General features: G+C 36.3%; 1 protein-coding gene across 3 annotated transcripts in view; it reads left to right on the forward strand.

Moving 5' to 3' along the window:
• Window positions 1-13998, forward strand: part of SKAP2 (src kinase associated phosphoprotein 2) — a 116468-nt gene that overhangs the window by 64836 nt on the left and 37634 nt on the right. For all 3 annotated transcript variants that reach the window (XM_079302352.1, XM_079302353.1, XM_079302351.1), the window contains 3 exons: window positions 4409-4486; window positions 5207-5290; window positions 13797-13921. In XM_079302352.1, coding sequence (XP_079158478.1) covers window positions 4409-4486; window positions 5207-5290; window positions 13797-13921 — 287 coding nt within the window. The remainder of the gene's footprint in view (window positions 1-4408; window positions 4487-5206; window positions 5291-13796; window positions 13922-13998) is intronic.

Consider the following 13998-nt stretch of genomic DNA (forward strand, 5'->3'; position numbering starts at 1 on the left):
CTCACTTGGCACAGGAGTGCCTAGAACCAAGAGGAAGAGCCCAGTGCATCATCCACATAATTTACTTTTCTCTAAGATGAAGGTTTAGGCCTCATAAATATTTTGATCTGGTCTTTGATGGCTTTTGTACACACCAGTCTGAAAATATGCATGTGGAGTATAACTTGCAGATTTTATTTTGAAGTACATTGGAGTAATTCCCACCAATAGGGAAGAGATAGGAAGAGAAATGATTGTGGGAGACTCTTTTGTGAGTGGGTGGTCAAGAATGAAGGAAAACCTGTAACGTTAAGCAGATGGACCTCCCTTATTTTATACCATGTATTGGGTATGCAAGATTCTCATCTCCTTAAATATTGGATAGTTTTGAACTGGTCTTCACATCAAAACAATAAAATTCAAGACATTATTTGTGAGGTAGAAACTCTGGAATGGATACGAGATGTTTTATATCCTCAACTCTGTACTTGCCCACCACTGTCAGGACAATGACACAGCAGAAACTAGGTCTGGAGGAGTAAATAAAAGCAATCATTGTCCTGTTCTCTACTTATAAACCCACACAGCTACATGCCACAGATCATTGCTTACAATGCCACTTTTTTTTGGGGTGTTTAAAATTGGCTTAAAAAACTAGAGAGTACCAAAGGAGAATCCAGGGAGGACCACGATCTTTTTAACATCATTATTTCTAAACAATTTAATCATATCTGGAAACAGACCCTACAGTGCTAGGGAGACTTGGTGATCTCTGGTGGTCTCATTTTGAGAGAGAAGTTTTGCCCTCAAATGTTTTTGTAGTGGGCTTGACCGTAAGTTTGTCATTAACAGGCATTGAGACACCCAGAAAAAGGTAGTACCAGTGCTGCATCTCCAGCATGCAAGCTTCTTGCATCCCCACATTTAATTTCTTACAGTGGGCAATCTCCAGTGAAATTAAAGATAACTGGAATTCATGCCATTTCACCTGCATCCATGAGGAAAGGAGTCAGTTCTCTTTGTCAAGAAGACATCCTGGGGCATGCATGGGAGTATAACATGGGAAATTCTGAGCTCTAAAGGAGTACGTGATTTGAAGCATGTGGCTTAATTTGCTTTATGGTTCTTTACTTAAAATACATAGTAATGCCTTCTTTCTTGGCAGAATTCCTCTGTCTTAGATTCTTTATAGAAGGAGCTGTCTTTGTCAAAGTCTCATGCTGCAGTCAGCTAATGAACTTCTCATCTCAGCTGCTGGTGTAATGTAAGCAAATGCTGCTTTACTATAATGAAGTACTGCTTTAGTGATACTTTTTTATGAGATTTGTGTCAAGCCTGATGTATTTCAAATGAATGGGGAAGCAATATTCTGATTGAAAGCAACTGCAAAAACCAATTTGCTATGTAAATTCCACACTTTCTGCTGGGAGTTCCCACATCTAGTGGCTGCAGTTCACTCTAAATCTTTTTGAGATGTGGACAAGACAGTAAAGAAATGAAAAAAATGGAAGAAAGATAGGCAGGTAATACAACTTAGAAGTTTCCCCTGCAGGATCTTGGCAGTAACTGTGAAGAAGATGTGACTGACTCCTCTTTCCTCCCACTGTTGTTTTGGTTGTAGTACTGGGATGATGATATATCCATGTTTGTGCCTTCTTCCTGCCACATATGCACAACACCTGTGGTTCATGAGACTGGGAGGAGGTGATTCTTTCTCTTTCCTTTATCCTTTTCATACTACTATTCTCTCTCTCTCCTTCCTTCTGAAGGTACAGGGCAATGAAAGAAGGAATTTAACCAGATTTATGCTTTTTCTTTCTTGTACAGCTGTATGTGTCATGGGATATTACAATTGGGTCTGTTTCTACTGCCCTTCGACTAAAGTTGCATCATATTTTTTTGGTTCCCAGGCTTCTCTGACAGAAGGATAATAACATGCATATGATCTGTTTCTGCTTCAGCTACTTACAGATTGTGAGTGGCAGTGGGGCTAACCAGCTGTGGTTTGTTTTTTTGGAGTAACTGTCTCAGTTGCTTTGAGGAATATAAAATGGAACTGGCTTCTCTGCAGGTTAAGGGTGGGTGAAGGACTTCTTTCTGTAGTGACACCAGACAGTGAAACACTCTTTTTCCATGCATATCCTTTTCCTCACAAGCTTTCAGTACCCTGTGCAAAATAAATGTAGTTACAGAAAATACCATCACCAAATTTATCCTGACTTGTCTCAGCAGAAATAGCAAAACTGAGAGTGGAATTTTGATTCTATGAAGTAGTCAGTTCCAATGACAGAATAACAACACTAAGGAATCCCCAGAGTATGTGCTTCTCTGGGACTGTGTTGTCCCATTTGATTTGACTGTTCACTAAATGATCACTGGCCAAGCATCCTCATCAAAACACAAACTGATACAAACGATATTGGGTAAAGTTAGATCTAAATGGCGTTTGAAATTCTTAAATTGTAAGATTTTAGAGTGAGCTGCTTTTGTTTGTTTGTTTACTTAGGTTTTATGTCTTCCTCATCTGTGGGGTTGCACTGTTCTAGGATGAGCCCTACTGGATGAGGTAGAGTTGCCAGCATTGCACACTGATGCCTCCCAATGACCAACACAAAGCAGCACACGATGCATGTTTGTAAAACTCTTCACCTCCCCCACTTGTAATACCATCAATTACATCACCTTTTAAAGTAACTATTAAACATATCACACACCAGCCACCCAGTGTCTTTGTGTTTAATTCCTATTTAATGTTGGGCTATGATTGCATATTACCAAGCAAAGGAGGACACTTTAAAATGCATGTTTATTGTGCTCTTGTATTTTTAACACAATAGTCAGAATTACATAGAAGCTAAAGTAGAAATTAGTGTACTCCTAATCTTTAAAAAGGAATGGTAATTAAAAAAAAGAAGTGGAAATATCAATGTAAGTAAAATTCTAACTACTGTCCTTTGGTGTCAAACAAAAGATTTTGCAATCTAAAGAGCTGGCTGAATTATTTAAAGAATGTCTTTTCATTTTGAGTGTTTTCATGCTTTAAAAACCAGCATTCTTTGCACGTTCCTATCTCTTTCTTGTCTTTTTCCTGTCATAATTGTATTTAAATAAGATTACCATAAAGCAACTCATTTGTGATCACTGAATTAAAAAAAAAAATAAAATTTAAGGAACAACCTAAAAGCCCAGGAAATTGACATCACCTTTCAGCGATAGTGCTTGGTTCAAGGTCAGACCATTGATCTTGTGCTCAGACTACATAATTTAAAAGGGTGGTTTTAGCACAGAATTTGTCTGCTAATATCAGTCCTTTTCTGTATGTTTATATTGATAGAATGTAATGAGATTACATATATTCTGATGAATAATGGCTGCCTTGTAAACTTGTCATCTACCTACAGTGACTCTTATGAATATTTGATGATAATAAGTAGTAGGAACTTCACTGTGTTGCTTACATGTACTTAAACAACCCAACAGCACAGGAGTACCTTTTGCTCTGTTTTTTTGCTTGGGGTAAGCAGTATGATATTTATATTCATATTAAATGTTATACACATCTAACATATTCTTGTTCTTAATACTAGGAGTTCTGTTTAAATCACCATTCTGTTGTTATAGGAGGAAAAGGTGGTAAGATGGAAGACACAATTTTTAACATTTAAAGTTGTATTTTAAAGTGAGGCATTAAGATTGGTCTGTCTTACATGAATTACCAGTTGAGAAAAAATAAAAAAATACAGTGATCTGTACTCACCATTTTACAGATGTAGATATATTGTAAAACGTGTCTAAAATTATTGTGTGTAGGTCAGCAGTTTTATAGACCTCTGTACAATATCTTTGGTTTGTCCATTATCACCTTACAGATCCTCTAGGAAGTAGTTTTGTGTTATATTGAAAATTAGGCAAAATCTGTCAGCAACAAGCAGCACCTTTTATTGTCTCTTCATCTGGTTTCTCTTTTTGTTTGTATAATAGAGGGTCTTCACCTTGTATGCTGTTTCAAGGTATTTTGGTGAAGCTGATATTGAAAACTACATTTCTGATCTATGTTCAATTGAGATTCTTGATTGTGATTCTCTTATTTGAACATCTGAAAACTCAGCACTTTCATTATCCAACTTGCTTTACAGATTATGTTTGAAACAGTTGCTGTATTTTGTTTAATGCCTTTTTTTTCCTTCTGAGATTTGCAAGGCCTGTTATGCAGCTATATTTTTCCTTACTCAAGTGGTGAGGAAATCAGCAACAGCTCTGACATTGATAGGCAGATGTTTTATTTACTTAAAATAATCTGGCATAATAGTTACTAGATTTTTTTTCATTAGCTCATGCATACTGAGAGTGTAAAATCCATAATATTATTAATGCTCCTATAGCAGTTTTCTTGAAAAGCAGTGCTTTACAGAATTTGTTTTTCTTTCAGGCAATCAGTTTCCCCCTGTTGCAGCTCAGGATCTTCAGTTTGTTCTGAAGGCTGGATATCTGGAAAAACGTAGAAAAGGTAAGTCTAGCTATCTTTGTGAAAGCTAGTGCATATTTTATGTCTGGGAAATCTATATGTCTGTATTAGATGTTATACACATGAACAACTTTATACAGGAGTGATATATAAAATGAGAAGCTGAAATATTGAAGCATTATTATTATGCAAAAGAAGCATAGCATGTAATTACTCCTATAGTATTGAAAGAACATCCTGTTTATTTACTAACAAAATCATGCTGTGAAAGTCCACTCAGCCATAATTCAGAGATTTTCAGATATTTTTGAAGAAAACATTAGGAAAGTATGTACAAGTACCATATGTTGACTTCATGTTTCAGTGAGCATCAAGATTTATTTTCCTGCAAGAGGGCAAATATTGATCTCAGCTTTGGTTCAGTCAATATTTACCTTGATTCAATAAATCTTATATTGTCACTTTAATACCCACTTAATGCTGCGATAACTCTAGGAAATATTTAGGAAGTTGTTCATTATATCCTTACATTTAATGTTACACATGACTTCCCTCTTTATGTGATTTCAAATTCTTACTTGTTTTCTTACCACCAATTTTTATTTCTAATTTCCTTCTCAGTGCCAAGCATTTCCTTAGTTTCCTTTCCTTTGTGTCTTTCCCTAGCTCCTCCTCCCTGTTACCTCACCCTTGAAAAGAAGTAACACATTTTTTGTTCAATAATGGCACAAACCAATATAACACGTGTTGTATTAATTTCAGACCACAGTTTTCTTGGCTTTGAATGGCAGAAGCGTTGGTGTGCTATCAGCAAGACTGTCTTCTATTACTATGGAAGTGACAAAGGTACTTAAAAGTATTATGAAAGCAATGATGTTTTAATGTGTAAAAGAATATGAAAATTTTATTGGAGATGGAAACTGTGACTTAATTTTAAGAAATAAAACAAAAGTTTTAAAAGGAAGTTCTTTTCTTTTAAACAGTTCTTAGACAGTGCTCTGAATTTTTAAAATGTGTAAATATTCCTCAGAACCTGTAAGTGACATACATGTTTTCTAAAGCAGGGAAACTGAGGAAAAAAAAATAAGTTTCTTGTAAAGCTACTTTGTTTGCTAATAACAGCTGGCTGTTCAGTTTGATAGTATGCTGGTACTCAACTATTTTACTAGATAGAAAACGTTCTTTTTCTCCAAATAGGATATTAATTTGAAAACATCCTCTAGCAATTTTACCTTCTGAGATCCTTAGAAATGTTTCTATCCAGGAAAATATTAATCTAAAAGCTGCATAGTGGACTTCTTTGTTTCTTTTATGTTCTGGAAAAGTTAGAAATTAAGTAATGTATTTAACTAAAGCCAGCCATGGTAACTAGAGCAAACTTCTGAAGGTGACTTTTAAATTTAAATGGCCAGTTTGGAAAGAATCTAGCATAAATGTGCTAATATTATTTTGAATTGTGTACCATGTGCATGTGATGTTTAAGGGTAAACTAAATGATACATAAGTAAATCCAAGTAAATTTAAGAAGTAAAATAATGTCTTCCTCCTCCCAAAAAAATTCCAGGGCAAACTTCCATTGAAGTTGTTTTTTTCTTTTTTTCATTTGTCTTTTTATTTTTAAGATTAGTGCAGGTAGTTATTATGTTGGCTTATTTTAGTCAAAGACTAATATAATTTGCTCCAGTTTGTTTAATTCCTTGGTATACTGACTCATTTAAGCTCGTCCTCTGTTTAAAACCACAAGAAATAAAGAGTCTAATTGTAAATCCAGTTTTAATTTTGCTAGTTTCCCATCATGTCCTCTTTTCAGATTTTTGCTAGAATATCTGCTAAATGTTGTTTTCTTCTATACTCTTTCCTTGGTATTTACAGGCTGATCAGGCTTCACAAACATGAAAAATCTTTATTGAAAAATTTTGAGATGTGGCATGATACTGATTTGGATTTGCCAGTATTGATTGATTTCTTTCTCTGGAAAATGATAATCTGCTGTATATATATATTTATATTAAAATAAATAAATAAATATTTATAAATTGCCTAATACTTTAAAAATCAGATTTTTTTTCAGAATATATTTCTAGTTCATAAAGATTGTTCTTGTTTATAAAATATCTTTATTTTTCTTTGCTTTTTTTTTTTTTTTAGAAAAAAAAAAGGTTTGATTTTTTTATTACATTCTTTTCCTTCTGGCTGTGCTAATAATTATTTATGCTTTCCAGCATACGGACTTTGTATTAAGGCAGGCATGTTGCCCACCTGGTCTTTGTCCTTTTATTTTATTTTTTTTCTTCTTCTTTTGCAACAGCCTGATTATGAAGTGTTGCAAATTTTAATACCTGTATTGAAAGTTAAGATACATGGAAATACGTTTCCTAGCACTTAGAAGATTGGTGTCATGTCAGGAATTGACTGTGATATTTTGTGGGATCTCTTTCATTTATGAATCTATAGACAGTTTTTTTTTTTTTGGCTAATGCATTTGAAGCTTTTATAGGCTGCAGATTGTACGGAAGCTCATCCTAACCTAATGATGTGGGAGGGGCACACACTCCATTGGAGCTGTATTGAATCATGGAATCATTTAGGTTGGAAAAGACCTCTAAGATCACCAAATTCAACCATTAATGCAGCACTGACAAGCCCACCACAAAACCCTGTCCTAAGTGCCACATTTATGTGTGCAGTAAATACCTCCAGGGATGGGGACACCACCATGTTCCCGCACAGCCTATTCCAACACTTCACAACTCTTTCAGTGAAAAAGAATCACCTAATACCTACTCTAAACCTTCCTTGGCACAGCTTCTTGTCCCATTACTTGGAAGAAAAGATTGACCCCTACTTCTTTGCAACCTCCTTTCATGGCATGGTTGGACTCCAAACAGTAATTCATGGAGGAAGCAAACAAATCAGATGCAGATCAGATTCTGCCCTATCTCCATTGGAATGGTGCTTGTAGTGCAGAAAAAAAATAGTTAAGCATTGTGTAGTGGCTTAATCTTGTAATATGGGATGACTAAATCATTCCTGAACTTGCCTTTGAATAAAACCAGGTTTTTTCTAGACTTGTCTTCAGGCCTGTGATGCCATTGTATATAAATATGCCTCTTCCAGTGCAGAAGTAAGTCACTATCACGTTGTGTAGAATCTGGACACCAGCCATGGCAGGCTAGTGCTGTTAAAAGTGAGCTGTCATCCTAATGCTTGTGAGCATACGTGCTGCAGTTTATCAGGCTGTTCAGCTGCAGATTGTCAGCATGGATGAGGTGTGGGATGAGGCAATCCTGAGCAGGTCTGGCATTTACTCACTGCAACTGTTTTCACTCGCGCTGTTGTGGCCAGCAGTGGTACCTGCTGTAGTATGCTCTTGTGCTGGGGGCTTTCTTTTACTGTGACCCTTGATGTTGCACCAGATAAACTGGACCATGTAGAAATTCAGAGAGTGTTCTTACCAACTGTGGAACAGCACTGAAGTGTGTGTTTGGTGGCCTTGTGCAAATTGTGACCTGGTTTCAAAGTGACGAGGATTCCACACTGCCCACAGCACTTTAAATGGGTGATGGGCTGCTAGTGCCTCTGTGTTGGGGGATGTAATGCTGAGAGGCAGCAGGGATTTCTGCATCCATCTTAGAGGGTTTTGAATTATGTCAGTTTTTAAAACCAGACCCTAGGTGAATAATCTGTGAGAGCTATTTTGTGTCTGCTGTGATGTGCCTTTTGTTGACCAAAGTTTGATTTTCATGCTGAAGTACCAGTGGAAACATAGCTAAGTGGTAAACATGAGGCTATAGGATGCCTTTTTATTATTTGTATAGATTTGTTGTTTCCAAACCAGTTTTAGTTCTTCTAACTTTCTCCTTTTTGTATTGGGAAAGCAAGAAGTGCAGAAGTGTATAAAGCTCACAAATGTCCAAGGTAGAGTTTCAGAATCATATACTCCAAGCTGAATGCTGAAAACTGTGAGGCCTAGTCCAGAGTATATACTGCAAGATAAAGCCTGTGAAATACAGTAAATGGCTGTGTGTTTGTGTGTGTGTTCTCCTAAATGACCCCAAGCATCTCTTCAGCAGTTGTGATGCCTGCAGGCTGGTGTGTGTCTTGTTTCCCTGTTTTCTCTTCCATTTTCTCCTACATTTGGTGTAACACTGGGTAGTGAAACAATGCAATGATATAGACAGGTCTAAAGTGAATCACCTGCATTTTTTCTCTTGATCACTGATAAATGGAGTAGATGAAGAAACAAGGCTTAAAGGTTTGAGCTAACCACGTCAGAAATAGGTGTTGTGGGAACACGTGTGTGTTTATGCCTGTGCTACGGTACCAGTTGCCAGCATGTGGCCCACAGCATCACACAGGAGTGTCTTCAAATGTCAGAGCTTCCCTGGTGTTCCTTTTCATAATCTTTCCTTCCATAAATCTTTTATAGTCCTGTCTTTTCTTTCCTTCCATGCAGTTGCACCCTGAATTGAGTGCCCTGGTCCTCTATCATTTCTCTATATGATCTCTGGCTGTTCCTGTGTCCTCAGACACCGAGATGGTATGGATAACCTTTCAGACCTCAAAGTGCATGTGAATAAGGAAAGTTAATTTGTTGCTTTATAAATGATTGAATTAATGGCTTCATTACTTCTTTCTCACTAGGCCACAATGTTATATGCCCTTCTGTCTCAGCAAACTGAAGAGATCAGCTAAATGTTTAGCAAGACAGTAATTGATAACATTATGGTAATTTTTCCTCTGCTAATGGGCACTAAAAATTTATTTTCATTTTTATAACTTGAAAATGGTATCTGCCTGCCCGCCAGTAATATAACGTTAAAGAGGGGTATAATTCAGAGGCTTTTAGAAAAGTCCCAGTTTATTTTTTTTTTTTTTCCGATTTCTTTAGTTTTAACATGGACATGATATTTTGGATTTCTATGAATAATAAGATAATGATGACCAGGCCAGTGGTGAACTACTTTATTTGGGTGGAAAAGGGAATTGTGCATGCTCAACAGGACTTTGTTGTAAAAGGATGATGACAGTCAAAGACATTTATCTAATGTGTTCTGGATTTTCTGCTGTGAGACTGTTAAACTCCACAGTCACATTTGCTGTTAATAATGCGTCATTTAAAAAATATCTACTGCACGTAAGCAAACAGAATATAAACAATTCAGTGCCTAAATCACTGCTTCCATTTCCTAATTATTTTATAATTTCAGTTTCTCTGAGGACTAGATTAAAGGAAAGAAGAAAAAGAAAAAAAAGTTGATTACATTTCAGATCTGCTGTCTAAAAGGGAGGAACTTCTGTGTGTGTATTTGAAAAAGACTGTTTCAAAAGCTGGAAAAGGAATTACCATTTTGGAGATACTTACAGTGAACTATTTTTAGCTAGCAGACATCCTGCACATGGAAAAGTATGTGAAACTACATTTAGCAAGAAGCCATGTAAACTGTAAAATCTTGCAGGCTCCTAATTTCAAGATGAAGAGAGTTAAATTGTAGATTCTAATAGTATCTATAAATACTTTATCACTCTCTGAAATCTTTCTGTTTGCCTTTGTTCCTTACGTCTTTCTCTGTAACTTCTTTCCTTTCTACTATCCGAGTCCTCTCTGTTCTTCAGAATGCACTAATTCTTTTTACATGTGCTAATAATATGAGCACATTGCCTTAGGCCTCAAATTTACAACCCAGTAATTTCAAGATCTCAATGAAGGTTTACCCTTCTTTGTTTTAAATGTTCCCATGGACTTAGTTACGCAAGGTTACTTCAAAACCCTTTTTCTCTGCTTCCCTTGAGACTCTCTGTTGCCAATGTAATATTGGCCCTGTTTATGTTAACAATATTTAACTCTTTTTAGGATGAATGAAGTTTATATATAAGAGAAATGTTTAAAGGCTTTCAAATTTTATTCCGATCTGAATTTTCTCTGTTTAATATACCCCCCCCCCCATATTTATTTCTCTTAAATAATTTCTGTGTACTAGCTTTAGTGTGGGGTTTTTTTTGATCTACGCAGACCCAGATTTATTTTTCTGTTCTGTGCTTGACATAGGAAGAAGGGAAGAGAGGAGGATGAGCAGATTAGAGCAAGGAACAGCTTATGCTGAAACAAGATTTGACTTCATTGTGGAACAACTTATGCATGATGATGTTCACAATCCTTTTTATTTTTACAAGACTGATACTACACTTTTTGCATTTCTGTTTCATGTTTTCCTGGGACAACTTAAGGGTTTCCTGTTGTTAAATTGAAAAGCACTATGTTGAGAAAATAAGAAACAGCAAAAATGCTATTGTTAGTCAGAGAAGTGTGTTCCACCAGCATATATCTCCCTAGTTCTTCCTAAATATGCTGTTGCATTCCTGCCTAAGGAAAACTCTGGCTCTGATTTGGGGGTTCAAAATGAAAGTTAAATATTTGTAACATAAATATGCTTCTTGAAGCTACTGTTGACTCCCACTCTAAAAACTAACTGTGTCTAATTTTAAGTCTCCAAGTAAAATCTGTAGGTCTTCAAAGCTCTTAAATATCAGAAACTGTTTAATTCTCCCTAAAGCACAATCTCCAGAAAATATTTCTGATATTAACAATTTAACTGGCCATGTGAAAGTTCACAGGAGTAGCTGTGGCCCTAAGTTCACAGGGGCATCTTGAAACCAAAAGCCCAGGTGTGTCTAAACCCATTTGGCTGCAGCCCTGTGCCAAGCAGTGAAGTCCAGGTGATTGTTGAGTCTGATGATCCCAGGATGGCTCTGCCATCCAAACCTGCACCTGGCTACTCTGCCTGGCCAAGCAGCTACTGTGGGTCATGGTTTGCTCCCTGGTGATCAGGTGATGGGGTTGGTCTCCAGTCCTGGCTGAAAAGGAGTATCCTGCAAGAGCAAATGGCATTTGTAGACCTCCACTTTTTGTCACCATCAGAACAGGCAGCTGAGCTATAGCTGACCTGTGTTCTGCCATTTGTATATTTGTATTTGTGGAGCCATTTCTCAGGACATACTGAGTCTTATCTCTGGCTTGCTGCCACAGGGAGTGTGAAGTTATACTGAGTCTTTCAACTTTAACAGATTTTGAGTCAGGCCTGTGAAGTACCTCATTGTCTTAGAATTTCCTCATTTGCACCACACTGGACTTTATTCAGAGGTTACTGCTAAATCAATTGGAAGTAAAAGTAGCAATGCTATATCTAGTCTATTGCTAAAATGGTCATTGAAAGACTATAATAGCAAAAGATGTATATATATAATTTTTTTTTTTTTTTTGTGCATACAAGTAATTTTCATTAGCACTGAAATAGTGTGTTCAGAGAGATAAGACAAAAACAGTATAAACAGAAAAACAATCAAATGGGATATGGATGCCATGCACCATCCCCTTCCAAAGTACAGCATCTTTGTGGTTTAACTGCAATGCTCTTTGAAAGAACGAGTACCAGTGCAAAGATCATTTGAGATTAGTTCTGTAAGAGTGTATTACCATAAAAGGGATCATCCATGTCACAGAGAAGCAGCCTCAGAAATAATCCAAGAGAGTAAATTTGAATACTTGCCTCATTTTTATCTTGACAAAATGTTTTTACCTTTTGAACCTCGTGTTTGCTTATTCTGCCTGCGTGCTCCTATCTTCTAGGATTTTGATAAACCTCCAGCATGGGAGAGTGAGAAATTAATGTGTTTCACTTCATCTTCTCCCTGAGGTCACAAGTGAGGGAACAATAACAGTCTTAGGCAGAAATGAATTCCATTAAAAGGAACCTAGTTAACCTATTGCAAGTTATTATTTCTAATATCTACCTTGGTGTGATTTCATAAATTTTGCATGTGTGTGCTGTTTGAAGTAGGAATGGAGGATTGAACAAATATAAAATATTAGTGCTACATTATTAGTACTTATTTAAGACAGAATAAAACTTAGTGTGGGGGAAGGGACCAGAAGTGAAAACAGAATAGTGTCCTAGATTTTCTCATATAATTGTGTTATTGAGTATTTGCCCTGGGTGAGAGTTCATATAAAGGTGGAAGGACAAGAGAATATGTGTCTATGTGCATATAAGATTACTAGAAAATGAATTTGACTGGTGACTGCCCTTATGTCCATTTATGTTCACCCAATTTTTACCCTCTTAGTAGTGGAAACAGATTTTCTTTCCTATTAAATTTCTAGAAATATGAAAAAAGATTGTTGAAAATGATAGTTTTGTTATTTTATCTACTGTAGAAGTTTTCTCCTTTTGTTGACAAGCGTAAGCAATGGATGCTCAATTTGCACCTAAGATCTATTCAGCAATGCTTGAAGTAGTTTTACTGCTGTGCCTAGTGCTTACTGTTAATTAATGCATTTCTCCTCTATGTAAAAAACCCCACACTAAATGGCATTTTTTTGGTATGCAACTGCACTTTGTTCTTTGTCTGCCTGTGCAGGATGTGAACTGTGATGCCAGTCTTCACTTGAATGCTGCACTGTGATCTGCAGAAATCGCAAAACTTAATTACTTTTACATTTTTGGTTAGTTTTTAATATTCTCCAAAATATGCCAGAGCACATAAAATCTGATGTAGAATTTGGTTTGAAGGGCTCGAAAGGAGTGCGCAGGTGCTGCTTTCACAACATGCAATGTATTTAAAGTCAGATCTGCTGTAAGTGATACTTTTATAAACCAGAACCTTTGAAAAGTAGAATTGCCTTTAAAACAACCACATGGCTGTACCTAATAAACTGTGGTAGGGCTCAATACTTTTATTAGCTAATTAAACATTTGCTGTTTTGAGAGAAATGCTTTTGGAATGAGCACAGATGCACACACCTGAATTTATAGCAAAATTCATTCTGTATTTTTGCCATGTTGAAAGGAGGGACATCTGGGAGTGGGTGGCAGAATGTGAAAAACAGCTTTTCCAATTGCTAAAAAGAAGCTAGAAGTTTATTTTTTGAGTGAAATGGTTAGTTTAGGAGGGAGCTCAGCAAGATCTGAGCTAGACAGGTTTTCCCATTGGTTTACTGAACCTGAAAGAGACACTGATTTATAGGAAACGTGTCTTGCAAGTTCCAGTTCTTGGCTTTCCCTAGATACAAGTGTCATAACATGCACTTCTTACTAAATAAGACCACCATCTGCAAACATCCCCCTGTGGAATTCCTTAGGCATCCTACAGAAAAATGTACTTTTGGGTATATCTTCCCTTAAAATAAAGCTTTATCTCCAGAAGCATCACTTAATCATTTTTGCTAAAAATCTCCCTGTTCTTTGTAAAATTCATGAAATAGAAAATAAAATCTGAATAAACGATAACCTGCTGAGCCACTCACATTCACTGTTGAAAATGAAACTCTAACTTTGTTTTTTATCTCCAACAGACAAACAACAGAAAGGTGAATTTGCCTTAGAGGGCTACACCATCAGAATGAATAATAGCCTTCGGAAGGATGCAAAGAAAGATTGTTGTTTTGAAATCTCTGCTCCAGATAAGCGCATTTATCAGGTTGGACTTTTTATGTTGACTTGAAATTTAATTGACAAAGCTGTTACAATTCCAGTTACTGAATTAACATTTCAGTG

Source organism: Erithacus rubecula (assembly GCF_903797595.1).
Source record: "Erithacus rubecula genome assembly, chromosome: 3".
Lineage (NCBI taxonomy): Eukaryota > Metazoa > Chordata > Aves > Passeriformes > Muscicapidae > Erithacus > Erithacus rubecula.